The sequence below is a fragment of the Canis lupus genome, chromosome 24, assembly GCF_011100685.1.
Source record: "Canis lupus familiaris isolate Mischka breed German Shepherd chromosome 24, alternate assembly UU_Cfam_GSD_1.0, whole genome shotgun sequence".
Lineage (NCBI taxonomy): Eukaryota > Metazoa > Chordata > Mammalia > Carnivora > Canidae > Canis > Canis lupus.
Window position 1 is genome coordinate 14573280 of NC_049245.1, and position 18777 is coordinate 14592056.

Consider the following 18777-nt stretch of genomic DNA (forward strand, 5'->3'; position numbering starts at 1 on the left):
CTTTGCACAGCTAGTACATTCTTATAAAGTACACTGTGAAAAAAGCTCAGTCACCTTCTCATTGTCTTGCAGCCACACATTGTCTTGCAGCCACACACATCAGGGTGTGGTGATCCCCAGGTACCGCTGTATCTAATGTGTATCTGCAGGGGAGATTCGGAAGTCATTTAGGCTGCTTTCATTTTATTTTTATTTTTTTGCTTTCATTTTAAATCTGACGAACTGTAGCCAAGAGAAGTGCGAGATCCATTGAATGCAACTGGCAATATCCTTTTATTCGCAGACGTTTTATGTTAGTCCTCAACGTTTTGGAAGTGTCTTCATAAAAATTAAAATCGTTAAAAAATACAATTGCAGAGTGTAGTTTCACTATTCTCTCCAACGGGGCAGTGATACTTCCACACACACACACACACACACACACACACACACACACACGAGATTTAAATGTTCCTCTTCCTTCAGCGAGGGATGGCCGCGAGTCCTCCCGTCTCCTCGTTATCAATGGGTTTACTCTGCGGTATTGCCATTTTCGCTACCATTGAACGGGGGGATGGATTTGGGGATTAGCGGCCGTGTTTCTGGTTAGAATCCCCGCGCGCCGACCCGGGTCCTGGGGCCCGGGCACGCGCAGCGCCCACCGCAGCGGCGGCAGCCCTGGGTCGTCTGATTGCGGGGGCGGGGGCGGGGGCGGGGCCGGGGCCGGGGCGGCGGCGGGGGCGGGGGCGGGGGCGGGGGCGGGGCCGGGGCGGCGGCGGGGGAGGGCGTCAGAAAGCGAGGGCGGCCGTCGCCCCGGCAACAGACACCGGGGCAACGACCGGGCGAGGCGGAGGGGGCGTGGCCTCGGCGGCCCGGGCGGATAAGAGGCGGCGCCAGCTGCCCGCCTCCGCAGCTGGGACGGTCGGCGCGGCCTGGCGGAGGCGGAGGCGGGGCGGCCCGGTACCGCCTCGAGCACCTGCACAGGCCCGGGCCCGCCGCTCCCTTTCCCCACGCCCACGCCCCTCGCCGTGGAGCCTCCGCCGCGTCCCGGCATGGCGGGCGGGCCCTGGGGGCCGCTGCTGACGGCGCTCCTGGCCGCCCGAGTCGCGGCGGAGGCCGGCCCCGAGCAGGCCGCGCTGCCGGAGGAGCGCAGCTGGGTGCTGCCCATGACCGCCTCCAACTGGACGCTGGTGATGGAGGGCGAGTGGATGCTGAAATTGTGAGTGTGCGCGCCCGCCCGCCCTGCACGCCCTGCACGCCCTGCACGCCCTGCACGCCGCACGGGCCTCGGGGCGCCGCCCTCCCGGAGCAGCGCGGGCCGCGGGGAAGCCGGCGCGGCCCCTGGGCTCGACCCGCGGCGCCGGGGCCGGGCTGCTCGCGCTGCGCATGCGCGCCGGGCCCTCCGCGGTGACAGCTGCGGGAGTCTAGCATCGCCCCCCCCCCCCCCGCCTTGTTAGTCCCCCGCTTTGGTGCGGCGGGGGCAGAGTTCTAGGGATGCGGGGGACGGCTTACCGAGGGGCGGGGGGGATGGAGAAAACCTGCTGGAAAAAAAAAATCGCGTGCTTTTGATACGGGCCTGGACGGAGAGGAGGGGCTGTCATTCAATGGCACTGTCGTATAGTACGAATATGTAGCACGGGGGGGCGGGGGGCAAGGGATTCATTGAAGGAATGAATGATTCCAGCTCGGAAGGGCAGGCCCGTTTGTGCCAAGCAGTCCGGTTTTCGTTTCGAAGACCCTGGGATGTCATCGTGAGAAATAAAACAGGACGATGGAGTGTGTTTGAAGTTTTAGAGAAAGATTTCAAATAAATGTTGATACTCGTTACCGCTTTTAGAGGTAGAGATTTCTGAGTAGGTATCTTACTAGTGCTGATGTAATAAAAGGACATTCCTAAATTGCCCCTTTTGAACAACAGAAGGTAAATTGTGCACCTTTGAAGGAGATGGGGAAAATACGGAGTTAGGAACAGGCAGGTAGCTTAAAATGAACTTCTAGGAAGAAAGTGATCATTTGGGAAAAAAAGGCTTAAGGTAGACAATAGGCAGGTGTCTGAACAGACTTCAGAGACCGTCATGGTGGGCTTTCAGGGGGAGGGGAAATGAAGCACCTCTGGAGAAATGATTACCCAGACCTTATCTCCTATCTCCTTAGACTGTAGTTTTAGGTAATGTATGTGCTTGGTCACTACTACTTGGTAATTAATCTTACCTTGAGGACACAGACACACAGAATTGCATCTTTCTTTTATTTGTCCAAGACCAAATTTTGATTCTTTTTTTTTTTTTTAAGATTGCAAACAGATGCCCGTGGAGTGAAAAATCTCACTGTGACATCAGGGCCAAAAGTTAGAAGTCCCTTAGCAGATTACATTGTTCAGAGAATATAATACGATACACATTACCCATTCAAACATGCATTTACCTTTGGGTCACAGAGAAGGGAATATTTTAGACTTCAAGATAATAAAATGCCTTTGGTAATCATAATGAACCAGTGAAATGATTAAAGAAATCTGTAGACATGTAAGACTTATTAAATTGCTTCACTACTTTGGATGAAGAGGGCAAGGTCTTTTTCCATTTAAGAGAGAAACTTTTAAAAGTAAGTGGAGCTTTATTCAAGACTGCCATGTTTGTAATAATCATAAGAATTTTAGGCTGCATTTGGTCAGCTAGTACTACAGAAAGTTCTTTTTTATTTTCGAGATTTTTGTTTCTTCATTCATGAGAGACAGAGACATGGAGGGAGAAGCAGGCTCCCCACAGGGAGCCTGATGTGGGACTTGATCCCCGGGACCCAAGATCACACCCTGAGCCGAAGGCAGATGCTCAACTGCTGAGCCATCCAGGCGTCCTGAAAGTTCTTTTTTAAAGTAGGTGCTTACACAGTGGAGCTTTCTAGATGTCAGTGTTCTGAAATCTGACTTTGTGTATGTACACTGATGGTCAAAACAGAAAGGCCTCAACTCCTGTATTCTCCTTTTTGGAATACCTATGTTTTTGTTTTTGTTTTTGTTTTTTTAAGTAAAAGAACTAAGCAAACTAAAGGTGAACATAAGCCTCATTAAGCTTGTAAACACCAACAGCCAATAATTCCTGTGTTTGGCCATGTTGACTGTTCAAATTATACTCTTCATAAATATACAAGCCCAGGCATAGTAACTGATTGCTCTGAACTGGCCATGCATCCACTGTATGGAATATGTCTGGGCTGCGATACAGGATGAGACTTGTAACCCGGAAGTAAGCTGCCCTTGAGACCATTTTAGTAGAAGTTCCCTTTTCATCAAGTGCACTTCAGAATAGTTCAGTGTGAAGGGAGGCTGTAAAGGGAAGAGGATTTAAACCATTTCATCCAGCTTTTGTCTATATACCAGAACCTAAGTCCTGAAGAAATATTGTGGTTCTTATCTGTTTGTGATACTCCCTCTCCTCCCTTTGACAAAATCTAGCACCTAAAAGATACAAAATTCATTATATTCTCAACCACTATAGGCCTGTAATTTCCAAGAATTCACTTAAATAGCCAATAATTAGCTTTTTTTTTTTTTTTAAGGACCTAGCAGTGTTTTCTGCTCCTGGTGTAAAGCTCAATTTGTTATATTTTCTTTGTCTTTAAAAGAGTCCCTTTTTTTTTTTTTTTGGAAACTTGCATTTGAATTTTCAGATTTTTAATAAAGATTTATTTATTTATTTTAGAGATAGATAAAGAGAGAGCATGCATGTGTGTAGGGGGAAGGGGTAGAGAGAGAGACTAGTCCAGCAGACTCCTCACTGAGTGTGGAGTCCAATTCTGAGCTCCATCTTGGGACACTGAGATCATGACCTGTGCCAAAACCAAGAGTTGGTCCTTCAACCAACTGAGCCACCCAGGCGCCCCTGAATTTTCACTTAAAAAAAAACACTTTTCTGTTAAGGAGAAATATGAGTTAAAATGTATTTTTAGTAATTCACTTTCTGAATTTTTTTAAAATCTGAAAATTTATCCCATTGCTTTTACACTTTCTTCAGTGCTTATTGTATATTCAGTTTCTCTCTTCTTGTTTGCTTTTATATGTTGTTTTATAACTTTATTCCTGTTTCTGCCATATCTCTATCATTGGCTTGCTGTGCTTTTCTTAACTTCCGATGAAAAGTTTGCTCTTTCTCAGGGGTCGGAAAGATTATATAATCTTTAAAATATCTTCTGATATTTTCTTTTCTCTATTTCCATTGTTTTGTACTATCCATTCAGTTACTTTGTAACCTTTTGCTATTTTAAACTTTTTTGGTTCCTTTGAAAATAGTACTTTTGTTCCTTTGACAAAGGACAGTACACATTCCATATACTTTTCTGGTGGTTTTTCCTCCCAGAGAAATAAGTAGCTTTCCACTCAGCTTAATTTTGACCTGCCTACTTTAAAATTGATATTCAGAGACAAAGTATGTCTCTGGATTAATTTACTTCTGTAATGCATATAGATCTTTATAAAACACTACCTTTTCTAACTTTGTTCTTGGGATAATCATGTTTCAAAATTGAAATTAGTCATAGTGATGGAGGGAATCATTTATTTCCCTAGGAAATTTAGTGATTTTTTCCCCCAAATCCTTCTTATTCCTGAAGAGAATGTCTTCGGCGTCATTGCCTTAGCTTGTTGCTGACAAATAGTTATAATTTTTTACAGTTTAATAGATTATCTTGATGTACTGATTGAATGTTTAAGACATAGTCATTAAATACTTGTTATATTTCAGGTTTAGAGTTAGAGGTCTGAGAAGATGAAAATGAATGGAGCTACATTCTTTGCTTTTAAGGGACTGTCTACTGTGCTGTGAAAGAAATATATAGCAGATATAATATTCATTTAATGTAGCAAATGTTTACTGAATATAAACATTCTGTCAAGCATTCCACAGTGATTCTCATCAAGGCACTATTGGTATCTTGAGTTGGACAGTCCTTTGATACGTGGAGATGGCCTGTCCGTTGCTGAACCTTTAGCACTGCTGCCCCTACCCATTACATTCTAGTATTCATGTGACACCAAAACAATTCAGCAATCTCCATCCCCTATGCATATTTCCAAATGTCTCCGATTGGAAACCACTGCACTGGGTACTGTTATGGGTATTTAAAAACATGCAAATTAATAGCTCATAAGTGAACCTAGAAGTATTTGATTTCAGATTTTGTTTGTCACGAAGGGTTATCCACATCCCCTCCACTATCCTCATCATTTCAGTCACAGTAAACCGTTAAGTTGCTTACATCGCATGTCCTGAATGTGCTCTTATTTGATCAGCCCAGCGATCTGGTACAGAATCCTCATTCACATTCTCCTTTACTAGAGGAGATGAAAACTCGAAAAGGTTAAAGCTTTAGTCAAGGCCAGATCCTTAGCAAGTGGTTGGCAGGGCCAGAGCTAGAATGCAGGCCCAAGCTTTGCAGTTCCTGATGCAAGCCCAGGAGAATGGTTGGGAAGTGGGGTGGGTGGGAGGGTTTGCTGGAGGAAGACACAGAGGCTGACTGATTCATGCTTAGGCTGTCAGCTTGTCAGCACCATGAGCCACTTGAAAGGAAGCCTTTTCCCTGTGGGATTCAGAGGCCCACCCATGGTTTTATCATCTGTAGAAATCCAGATGAAAAGCATTATTGCTAAATGCTCATTCCTGATACTTTTCACACTTAAACAGGTGCTCTGCCTTCTGTGCACACCATCCACCCAGGAATATTCTCACTTTGCCTTGTTTGTATCTAGCATGGCCCTTATCACAGCTTGTAATTATTAATTTATATGCTTCAACACTAGGTTTTTGTCTAATTCCTTCTCTAGACAATTAGCTTTTCAGTAGAAGACAAAAGTTTTCTTCTTCCTGTTTATCTCCAGAGCCTTGATAACTGTGAAGTTCTAGGTGTTCAATAAATACTTTGACTAAGTGAATGAATGAATAATAGACTAATTGTTCCTTTGCTCAAGACTTTCCTCAAGGACATCACTGAAGGAAACATCTATCTATATATATTATCCTAGGTACTAAGAAGAGTCACTATCATCTCCCACTTGTTTATTAATATAATAAATACTTATTGTGGCCTAGGACCTGACAGGCTCTGTTCTAGCTAGTTATAAGTGATGTACCAATTACTGGCTTCATGGAGTGTTCATTTTCTTTCTTTTTTTTTTTAAAGATTTTATTTATTCATTTGATAGAGTACAAGCAGGGAGCGTGGCAGGCAGAGGCAGAGGGAGAAGCAGGCTCCCTGCAGAGGACATGGGGCTCCATCCTAGCGTCCTGGGATCATGACTTGGCCAAAGGCAGGTGCTTAACCGACTGAGCCACCCAGGTTTTCCTGGAGTGTTCATTCTAAAGCAGGTAGTGAATTCCATTTTCTCTAGCAGATATGGTTTCTTTTTTCTTTTTCTTTCTTTCTTTCTTTCTTTCTTTCTTTCTTTCTTTCTTTCTTTCTTTCTTTCTTTTTTTTTTTGCAGGTATGGTTTCATAGAGTTATCAATTTTTATTTTTCCTCTACATTTTATGATAAAATGGCCTAGAAATGATCTTCTAAAGAAATAGAATTAAATAAAAGCCTTCCAACTTTTGGGTCATTAAGAGTTTTTCTGTGTTTTCCAGAGAGAAGAATAACATTTGATGTAGGTGGGTCATTATCTGTTGACATTTTGATTTAGTTTCATGTTTTAAGTCCTAGAAAGATGAACCTAGTGTATCTCTTTCATCTTCATTGTCACATATTCTTCTGAGCATTTTGGTCAAAGTAAGTTCTAAGTGAAAATCTGCTGTATCAGTCATTGTCCGTCTCCTTTCTGCAAGGATAAGAAAAGAGAATGTGTGGGAGTGTGCACTCTCTCTCGGAGAGAATATGTGAAATTTGAGCCAAGACAGAAGAAGATAAATTGCCCATTATTGGGGAATAAAAATGTACTTTCAGTAAAATTTTATTTCTAGGAAGTGTTTTTAAGTAACTCCTTTCTCTGAAACATTTTGTACATTTAATGAAATCTCACACCAAGTTCAGTTGGCTCATGCAACCAAAGTAACAAGGGCTTTCAACCACCTTGCATATAGCAGAAACGTAAGTGTGATAAATGCATAAATATGGACATGGATGACAAGAAAACATGCTTTTGAAATGTGTTTCCCAGGAGTGGCCAAAAAACACTAGATTGATATCCAAGTTGGTATAATTTAACAGTATTTTAGCTATCTGGAATGTATTTTGCACGTCTTTATGAAGCTTACTGACTTTCTATACTGCTGCCACCTGGGAAAAGTTTAAACAGGAAAGATACTGTTGTATAGTTTACATGATTATAAAGGTTCTAATTCCTCTTAGAGGCTCTTACAAGAAAGAAGGATTAATTTAAAGAACGAAGTTATGACAGATCAACTCTTTAATAGTTCTTAGAAGGCTGACATTATGAACTAGTCTTAAATAATATAAATGAAGGCCATAGTCCGGTCCTTGCTGCTGATTTTTTTCATGTATATGTGCATATAAATTGCATTTATATATATATATATATATATATATATATATATCCATACATACACAGAGAGAGAGACAGAGTGCATGAGTACATGAAAGTCTTGAGTTTCCTTGTTTGTATTCATTGGGCCCCTACAAGTATTTTCCTTTAGTAGGTTCTAAATTACTATCTAAATCACAGTCCTTTAGTTGTGAAAGAATACTAATAATTTAAAAAGCTGAAACAGCAGTGGACCATTTACCACACCAGAGACTCAGAGCTGACTTATTCCTACCATCAAAAGAACACACTAAGTTAGTGAATGATGTTGGTGTACTCCAACACAAACAGCTCTGATTAAATCTCAGAATAATAGCACTCATAGTCCCAGTCTCCAGTGGGTAGCAGCTACATTAAAAAAAAAAAAAAAAAGGAATATCTAATATTACCTCGATAGCATTTTTATGTCTGGGGATCACTGTCACCAAAATCCCAATTTACGTAATAGCCTGTCTAGAGATTAGGGACTGGGATTTTTAAAAATAAAAGATGAAATTTGCAAGATTTAATAATTACTGATGTAGGGGATCCCTGGGTGGCTCAGCGATTTAACTCCTGCCTTCGGCCCAGGGTGTGATCCTGGAGTCCCAGGATCCAGTCCCGGGGGGGCTCCCTGCAAGGAGCCTGCTTCTCCCTCTGCCTGTATCTCTGCCTCTCTGTGTCTCTCATGAATAAATAAATAAAATCTTTAAAAAATAATAATAATTACTGATGTAATAAATATGTCCATGCATTAAATGCAAAGGCAACAGGCCTAGGGAAACAAAGCATAAAAGACCTAGAACTCATTAAATTGTACTGCAAAATTTCTTCCTTATTTTTGGTAATTTTTTCCTTCTGTCTGGTTCTCTCTCTCTCTCTCTCTCTCGGGCTCTATTTTCCTTGGAGACTTTATCACATAAATACCTCCATCTGGGTTCTTGCTCTGTGTTGTCTTAGATGACCTTAAGCAAGGTCCTTTAAACCTGCCTTGTCTGACAGTGAGGTTGTAGGGTTCAGACGAGCTAATGTATCATAAAAATGTCTTGGAAACCAAGCAGTATTTTACAAATGTAATTGATATTAATGATTGTTCTTAGTGTGTGCCTTGCTTTTATAAGTCATCTAAAGTTATAAGGAGCAATCTTCTCATCTATAAGTTATTGGGGGCAGTAACCTTCTAAAGTAGCTGCTGTTACTATTCCATTTTGCAATTGAGGAAGCTGGGGCATGGAGTGATTACTAAGCTGCCCACAGTCACACGGTTAATTTGTAAGTTGATCTTATTGAATCCTCTGGCAGAACTTTCACCTAATACACTGACGACTGTTGAAGTACTAAATAATAAAACGCTCTCTTTTTTTCCTAAAGCTTACCAACTGCTTGTCCCAGTATCATCTGCCATACAGATATTTTTAAAATAGGTAGAAAGTGTCTTTTCTCAAAGACTATAATTTTCTTTAAAATTTGTTTATTTATTTATTGAGCACTTACTGTACTAGGTAACTAGGTATATGCTTTGCCCTGTTAATGCAGAGATACATGTTTCTTTTTTTCTTTTTTTTTCCCCCCAAACAACCCAAATGCTTTAATGTTTAATGGCCTGCCTCCAGGACCCACAGCCTTCTTACAAACCTTAGCCAGGCCAAAGGCCAAGGTTGCCAGCCTTTGGCTCAATTTAGCACTCTGCAAGGAGGTAACTCACAGCAGGCATGACCGATGGGGCTCTGGCTTGGGGAGGACCGAGGCCACCAGTTTGGATCTTCGGAGACCTCCCAGGATTGGGCTGTCATTCAGCCTGTCTTATCTCGTCCCTGAGTCCCTGCAGCCTCTTGGCTTCCAGCAAACGTACGACTTTCTTGGGAAAATGCACCGGGTGGAGGAGGCAGCTCAGGGAAGTCATAGATGTCGATTCAGGAGCGGCCTGGGGCCCCCCCAGAGGTAAGAGCAGCAGACCCAGAATGAGGATGCCAGCCCTAGGCTGTATCCTGGCACCCCCTGTAGCGATGGAGAGAAGGGGCAGGCTTCCCCAAGGAGCTCCAGGCTGGGGGTCAGGGCCCAATCCCAGATGCTGGGGGACAGTCCCAGGCTTTCCTGGGAAAGGACTCTAGGTAAAGTAGAAGTCATCCACACTGTACACTGTACCACCCTAAATAACCTATGACACACGAAGACTTTCTAGAAGGTTCTGCTTGCCTTAGCGTCCTATCCCAGGCCCTGGCTGAGATCTAGGCCCCTGTCCTGGGGAGGGAGCAGAGAGCAAACCTGAATGGGTGTGTGCCAGGCATCACCCCCACAACAACCCTGTGAGGTAGGCTGCATTGTCCTATCTTACAAATGGAGAACTGAGGGCTCACAGGAGGAAGTGACTTGCCTGGTCATACAGCAAGGAACACTGGAGCCAGGATTCAGCCCAAGTCTGTTGAGCTCCAAAGCCCACATGCTTTCTCTCAGGAAGAAACAGGAAGTTGTCCTAATAATAAAGGCCCTCAAGTTAAAAGTTTGGGGGCTCTCAGCCCCATGGGGTGTGAGGGTGGCAGTGAGAGGAGAAGCTCCCAGGGCATGTCCGCATCTGGCCCTGGGAAGCTGGGCCTATAGCAGGTAGGGGGTACAGAGGGTGACCCCACATGGCATCTGTCCAGAGAGCAACCAGCACTACAGGGGATGGCTCTGGTCACCCAGCACCTGTGGCTGGGGCATGGGCCGATCCGGCCCTGTGGCCTTGTGGCCCCAAGTGGGCAGTGCCAGGCCATTGAGCCAGGCGGTTTCTCGCAGGCTGCAGAAGTGGGCCCTTAGTATGGGGCCCTGGGGGCAGGTGCTGGCGGCAGGGGCGGGTGAGGCACTGCAGGCCCCTTCCTCCGGGGCTGCCTCTGCTTTCTCCAGGCCAGGGGTTGGTGGCTTCCTCCCTGGCTTCCTGGCCTTGGGGACGGGTGACTTCCAGGCCAGGGCTAGGCTCTCCGACTCATCTCTGGCCATGGTGGGTTCTGAGGAGGGCTCAGATCCAGCCTCAGTGTCAAAGTCACCTGGCATAAGATATATGTTTTTAAAATCTACCATGTTCAAAGATGTCAGCAGATTGTTCTTGGCCTATGTTCTTTATTCCATATATCTGGGATTTCTGGTATTAGAGTGTGAGCTGTAATGAGAAGATTAATGACTTTTTAGAATATTCTTGGAATTGACTCTCCTAGCCCCTTCTAGAGATGGATGAACGAATCCTTAGAGAGGATGAACAATTGTGCTGAAGTCTGACTGCTTCTGGCGTCTGGCTGGTGAAATGCATGCCTTGCTTTGGGCAGCCCTCTCTCTCCTGGGCTGTACCCAATCTAAATATTTGTGTTGAAGTAAATGCAACCTCCCCATTATGTTGACTTTTTAACCCCGCATACACTTTCATAATGTGAAATATCAAGATATTGTCCCTTTTCTGTTTGTTATTGTTGTTTTTCAGAAAAGTTGGTTTGTATGCATCATTGCGTTGAGTGTTGCATGGTACCTATACACATGCTCCTGCTCAGGTCGAGATAAAAGGGTTCATAAATGATGACCTGACAGCACCTTTGAGCCTGAATCTTGTTATAGAATTTGATCATTTAACATTTTTCCTCTTTATTTCCTAAGGCATTTTTTCCTGTGTGTGTTTGTTTTATTCTTTTGGCAGACATTCTTTCCTACTTCCCTCCCCCCATGCCTTTCTTCTCTTAATATAGAAATAATAGATGCCACATTTTGTAAAAATAACTCAGGAATGGAAAGAAATGAAAAATAAATTGGAGGGAATCAACATTTTCACAAAGCTGAGCCTGCCCATCCAGAACTTGCTGTATCTTTCCATTTAATCTCCTTAAGAAAGATGTATTTGATCATTGTGTTGTAGCTGAAACTAATGTAATATATCAGTAATACCTCAATAAAACAACAAACAAAAGCTATCTATTGAGAAAATTTCAAACATAAACAAATATAGGAGCAGTATGATGAACCCACATCAATCCATCATCCAGATTCTGTAGTTGTATCAGCATATTTCCAATCTTGATTCATCTTTGTCTCTTGCCCTCTACCCCTTGGTGGCATGATTTACATACTATAAAATTCACCCATTGTACATAAATAATTCAGTGATATCAAGTCTTTAAAAAATATATTTGCATTTTTTCCCTAAGCATTTTGAATTGAGTTGGAAATTTTTTTAAGTATAATTTAAACAGATTTAAGCAGATTTTAAAAATATGTCTAGTTGATGGTATCCCAAAATATTATTCAAAGTGTCTGGTGATTTTTTTTTCCTGGAATATCCTGTTCTATTTTATGAGATTGATTAATTAATTTTATTTACTGCTTTTTTTCTTCTGGGTATTATTAAGCAAAACAGAATGTCTCTCCATTTGTACTAATGTATGTTTGTGATGTTGTCCTGTAAATGTTAATTTTCCTTTAGTGTTCTATTTTAAAATGGATTTCTAGTGCATGTTACTGTTTGTTCACAATACTTTATATTAAGCATAGCTCTACCAACACTTTTAAGTTTCCATAAAGCATATTCAATCTCAATTCCTTCTAATTTCAAATGATCTCTGTAATAGATTCCTTGGACTACTGCAAATTGTCACTAACTTAGTAGCTTAAAACAGTGGAAATTTATTCTCTCACAACTCTGGAGATCAAAATTGCAAAGTCAAAATGTTGGCAAGGTTGGCTCCCTCTAGAGGCTCTGGGAGAGAGCCTGTTCCATGCTTCTCCTAGCTTCTTGTGGCTGCCAGCAGGCCTTGGCATTCCTTGGCCTGTAGCTATATACCAACCATCTCTGACTGCATCTTCACATGGCCTTCCTCCTGTGTCTCTGTGTCACACTTTCTTCTTTCTTTTATGAGAACCTACCCTAAATCCAGGATATCTCACCCCAAGGTCCTTAATTCGATTATGTGTATAATGATCTTTATTCCAAATAAGATCATATGCATGGGTATAGGGGCTTAAGACTCCAAGAGATGTTGTTCACTATACTTTCTAAACAGCAGTTTTCTCTGGATTCCTATTTTAACATCTGCATGTGAAATCCTGGAGCACATTAGAGTTTTATGGCCCATTTATGATGTTTTCTAGCATCAAGGGAGGCAAAGTGAGGCCATTAGCAAAACAGGAGGACAGCACAGCCTTCCAGTTTGCTTTTATTTTATCCTTCCCTGATCCATTATCCACAGAGCTGCCAGATGACTTTTCCAAAAATGTAAATCTGATCATGATTCTTACTTTTTTTAGGGTATCAGTCATGGAGCTTTGAATAAGTCCCAACTCCTTATACAATATTTTTAAAGCTGTGGATGATGTTTTCATCCTGTCCTGTCAATACTTTGTCTTCACACTTCTTGTTCTCTCTGCTTGGGTTAGAACATTCCTTGACCCCTCTCTGGCTATTATTCTTTAGATCTTAGTGCAGATGCTCCTTTCTCTTTGGGCCCTTCTGAGATCCTTGAGTTTCTGAAAGTCCCATAGCATCTGTTCCATATTTTCAGTCATGGCATTTACCACTTGGATTGTCCTTACTCCCATGTTTACCTCTTTTCATCTGTGGATGATAGAATCCACAAGGAGTGGGAAGGCACCATGTCTGTCTTATTCATAGGTGTAGCCTCAGTTTTCAGCATGGTGCTTAGATCATGTTTATTGAATGAAAGAATAAAACAGCAGAGTTCTAGTTGAAGGCCCAAGTACTTTTTCTAACTCCCCTTTTATTTAAGAAAGTGTGGAGTAGGCTTGGCTTATAGCTTCTACTTTCTCCACATGGTTCAGAACTGCCACATGGAAATGATTCATATTTTGGGGGACCCACTAGCAATACATCTTCTGGTATCTACCCCTCAGATCTCACTTTGATGAATCTGAAACTGGCGTGGCTAGTTTAAGACCCCCTTATGAAGACTGTCACCCTTTGTGGGATACTCAAGCAGTTTCATCCTTATAAATCAAAAGCTATCTGGAAGGTAGTAAAATTTGGGTCCATTGTAAGAATAAGACTGAAATAAAGTATTTTATATATTACAGTAATTTGTGAAAATCTTCTTAAATTTTGGCTATTTTTCCCCAGAGAATTGATATTCATACATTAAATTCTAGGGGGAAATATGGTTCTGTTTTTCTATATCAAGGAACTTTGGAAAAGCTTACTTCTTCCCTTTAGTTAAGAATCTATTTTTTTTAAATTTAAATGCACTATTTCCCTACTTTGTTTTATAGATTTTTTTCAGATGTTTATATTGATTGGCTATTTTTCTTTTACAGTTATGCTCCTTGGTGTCCATCCTGCCAGCAGACCGATTCAGAATGGGAGACGTTTGCAAAGAATGGTGAAGTACTTCATATCAGTGTGGGAAAAGTAGATGTCATTCAAGAACCAGGTACTGTACAAGTTGAACATTAAATGCAAAAGTTTGTTACTTTTTATTTTGAATTTTTTGAAGCTTATAGAAAAGTTGAAAGACTAGGATTTTGAGTTTATTGACCATGAACTAACCACCTACAATCAACAGATAACATTCTGGCATATCTGGGTCTATCTATGTATGTTTGTATTTACATATGTATGTATATATATATTTATATTTATATTGTTATTATTTTGCTGAGTCATTTGAAAATCACTTGTAGACCACATGATACTTTACCCTTCAATATTTCAGCATATTGAAATCTTTATAATTATTTCTCATATTTTTTATAGTTTTTTGAACCAGGATCTAATCAGGGTTCACTAACTGAATTTAGTAGTTACATCTTTTCAGTTTCCCTTGATCTGGAAAATAGTCCCCTCTTTTTTTCATGACATTGACACTCTAAAGAGAACAGGCCAGGGATTTGCCTAGGTGTGTCTTTATGGTAACATTTAATTTATTCTTATATTTTCTGCAAACTTGAATTTTGGTCTAGAAGCATGATTCAGGCTAGATGTTTATGGCAAGAGTACTTTATAGGTAATCCTGTGACTTAAATTGTATTCCATCGGAAGACACATATTATCACCATTAATGTTGAGTTTGAGTACTTGGTTAAGGTGATTACAATAAACATCTCCATTATAAAGAAAAGACCCTACTTTGTGATTAGGAAATAATCTGTGGGGTGATATTTTGGGGATTTAAGATCCATGATGGTCTTACCTGAATCACATTTTTTTTTTTTTTGAATCAGATATTTCATAGTGGGTTCTAGAATGGTGAACTTTTTTTTTTTTTTTTCCAGAATGGCGAATTTCTAATTCTGTTGTTCCATCTACATTTATTAGCTGTTAATGATGTGATTTTTCAAAGGAAAGAGGGAAATAAATGAAACTTTTAAATTCAGAAAAGATGCAATTTGTTTTTGTAGTTTAAAAATAATTGTGTTTTGGGACACGTAGGTGGCTCAGCAGTTGGATGCCTGCCTTCCGCCCAGGTGGTGATCCTGGAATCCAGGATCGGGTCCCACATCGGGCTCCCTGTGAGGAGCCAGCTTCTCCCTCTGCCTATGTCTCTATCTCTCTCTGTGTGTTTCTCATGAATAAATAAAAAAAATCTTAAAAGAAAAAAACAGAAAAAACCCAACCCGTGTTTTGTATATAAAATGAGAAGAAAAGATGGGTTTTTGTGGTTCAAATTTCAAACCTGTTTTGATTCAATAACTTTATTGGTTATTTTTTTTTCCTGTCTACATTCAATTTTTATCTCCTGTATCCCTTTATAAAGGATATTGCTGTAACTTTTCTGTAACAACTGTGAGTGCAAAAACACAATGTAAATGCATTTCCAATTACTTGGACCACAAAATGGATGGTGTCTGTTTAGATGTATTGACAAACCCTTGGAGAGAGATTTCTGTTAAAGCCATCAGTCCTCAAGCTTTTGCCTTTCTAATCATTTGAATCAAAGCCACTTCTGCCCATCTGCTATTTAGAAATGGACAATTATACTTATTAGTTTGTGGTTTGAGCTGTTAGAATGAGTTATTCTGTTTGGACATCAAATTGCAATTATATTTTTGCTCTGAAATTGTTTTTGTAGTTCAAGTCCAACAAAATCAGGTGTGAACTAATACAGTGAGTACCAGATATATTTTATGATGAGTTTCTTAGAAATGTAGCTGACCTGTTCACATTCAGTCATTTGGTATACCTGCCGTGAATTCACAGCATGATTTGAATTAAAAGAATTAAACAATTACCTTTGTGATGGATTCACAGATCTGAAGGCTAACTGAATACAATCTTTCCAACTAAAATGTAGATTTACAGCTACTTTTTCCATTGTGAATGGATGGAGTGCTTTTTTGATCATGTAGAGACAAATTTATGATAATGAAATATTTTAAAAACAAATTTATCATTGACTCCTAGAATTTATGTAAATGTAAGCTATATATATTTGAAACATTTATCAAAGCAGAAGGAAAAAACCTTTGGTCTAGTATTTTTTAGGAATAGTGAAGAAACAAAGTCCAAATAAGGAAATAAGCAAGTTTTTTAAAGTATAATTTTAGAATTCTTTTAAATAATAAAAATTTAAAAACTGCAATTCATAAGTTAAAATTATGAGACAAAATTCCACACACATGACTGAGTGGCCTAAAGAATATTTCACTTCAGATTATACTATTTTATTTTATTTTGAATTACAAATCTAATGCTGGAGTCCCTGGGTGGCTTTGTGTTTGAGCATCTGCCTTTGGCTCAGGTCATGATCCCAGGGTCTTGGGATCAAGTCCTGCATCGGGCTCCCTGCAGGGAGCCTGCTTCTCCCTCTGACTGTGTCTCTACCTGTCTCTCTGTGTCTCATGAATAAATAAATAAAGTCTTTAAAAAAAAAACCCAAACAAATCTAATGCTGTCAATATTTTTAAAGGGTTTAAGAATAATGTATGTATTCAACAAATACTTGCATTTCTACCATGCATCAGGTTTTGTTCTAGATACATGATACAAGTGAGTAAGGAAGATAAAGATCTGGCTCTCCATTGAGCCTACATTTTAGTGAAGGAGGGAAATAGTAATAAGAGTAAATTGGAAAAGAGTGTCTGGTGGTAGTAAGGACTAAGGGGAAAAAGAAAGCAAGCTAAAAATTTAGAAAATGACAGGAGCCACTACTTTAAAGAGGATGTTTAGGGAAGGACTGTTTGACTAGATATCTTGACATATTGAGGAAGTGAATTTCAATAAGCTGTAGGAGAGGAGCATTACAGACAGACCAAAGAGCACATGCAGGCAGGAGTGTACTTGGCTTATTTGAGGAACCATATGACAGCCAGTGGGGTACTCAAGATAAGCAGAGCTGGAGAGGTAGCTAGGAACCAGACCATGGGGGTCTAGTTGGCCATGCGAAGGAATTTAGATTTTAGTATGATAGGAAAGAAGTTACTGGAAGGTTTTGAGCAAGAAAGCGACATGATATGCATGGCTTACATTTTAAAAGAATTGCTTTGGCTGCTACATGAAAAGTTTCCTGTAGGAGGTTGGAAGTAGAAGCAAGTTGGAGAAGTTAAGAGGCTAATGCAGTAGTTCAGCATGGAGACTATGGTAGCTCGAACTAATAGCAGCAGGGATGAGTGACTGGAGTTGAGATGCTACATTTGGCTGGAATATCCAAAAGGATTTCCGATGGATTGGCCTGTAGCATTTGATGGAAAGGAGAAGATAGTAAAGATGAAAGGAGGAGCAGGTTGGGAATAGGGTTGAAGTTCGACATGTTCAATAGAAAACCAAATAGAGCTGAGCTGGAGATATACATTTGAGGATCATCGCTGTGGATGTATTTGAAAGGAGAGGAAGAGGGACACCTGGGTGGCTCAGTGGTTGAGCATCTGCCTTTGGCTCAGGTCATGATCCTGGGGTCCTGGGATCGAATCCCACATCGGGCTCTCTGCAGGGAGCCTGCTTCTCCCACTGCCTGTGGCTCTGCCTCTCTCTCTCTCTCTGTGTCTCTCATGAATAAACAAAATCTTTTGGAAAAAAAAAGGGGGGGGGTAATAATTGAGATTACCTAGGAAGGGTGTGCTAGGGAAGTGTTTTGAGTATTGAAAACCAGGGCACTCTATCATTTAGAAGGAAAGAGGTTAGTTCTAGCAGAGGAAAAAGAGAAGCATTAGAGGTAAGAAGGAGGTGGAGGAATAGGGGTTCTGGTAGCCAAATGAAGAGAGGGTGTCTTATGTGGTACTAACTCATTGGCAAGCTTCTGGGGCAACTTGTCCCTCTACTTGAAAGCTCTTTGGGTATTTACTTTGCTTTTACAGAATCTAACATTCTGAATGAGCAGTTGGGGTATCATTGAGATGATACCACTTTTCCTCAAGTTGAGCACTTTACTGGATATTTCTGTGTATAGATTTATATTTGATTATAGATCTCCATTAGCATATTCTTTCATTATGGCTGCTTTGGCAGGAATGCAGTAAGGCATAGTTTCATTTCTTTTCCCTGCAAGTAAAATTTAAAAAGAAATGAAAGCAAGAATTTTTTAGTGTTTCTGCATAGCCTTTAGTTATGCCTGTAACTCTTCCATTGGTATATCACAAGAGATTTTTTTTAAAGAAGTTTGAACAGAAAATAAGTTTTCAGAATGATAAAGATTGGGGATCATACATTGCATTTTACAGCTGAGATGTAGCAGTCAAGGAAAAGCAAAGCCTTAGATTAGATTACATAACCTTGCCTACTTAAACTACATAGACCACGTGTTGTTTTAGTTGCATGTTCTTTGGGAAATTAAATGTAATGAACATGTACTTGAATGTTCTGTTCCATGCAGATGAACTTAGTTGTGAAGGACAGGAAAACAGCATAGAGCACCCATGGGTGATGGCTATTTCACTAGACAGAGGTATACCAGACTCCTACCACAGCCAAGAATAAGCATTGTGTTTAAACCACTAATTAATTGCAAAAGCAAACTTACTTTACTGTCTTCAGTTAGTGTTCATATTTTAACTTTATAATTTTAAAAATTAGTATTTTGTATTATGGTGACAACTTTATTTCTATCTCACAGGTAAGATTTGTTCTACTTTTTTTCATTGCTTTCCTTCTGCTACTCTTTTGGTAATAACAAATAACATTTAGTTAAACATATACTTCAACCTATAATTATGTCAGACACTTTAATACATTTTAGCTTCATAACAACCCTAGAAAGAACTATTTATCTCTATATTATTCAGAAAACTAAGACTCAGAGAGGTTAAGTAACATGCCCAAAGTAACACAGCTATAATAGAACAAAAGCTAGCAACTATTAATAATTTTTTTAAATATTGAAGTTAAATAA

The 18777-nt window shown here is 40.5% G+C and overlaps 1 protein-coding gene across 1 annotated transcript in view; it reads left to right on the forward strand.

Annotated features, from left to right (window-relative positions):
* Positions 1-913: 913 nt before the first annotated feature.
* TMX4 (thioredoxin related transmembrane protein 4) overlaps positions 914-18777 on the forward strand; it is a 50865-nt gene continuing 33001 nt past the window's right edge. The window contains exons 1-2 of the mRNA XM_038571646.1: positions 914-1198; positions 13772-13887. Of these exons, the coding sequence (XP_038427574.1) occupies positions 1032-1198; positions 13772-13887 (283 nt within the window). The 5' untranslated portion in view covers positions 914-1031. The remainder of the gene's footprint in view (positions 1199-13771; positions 13888-18777) is intronic.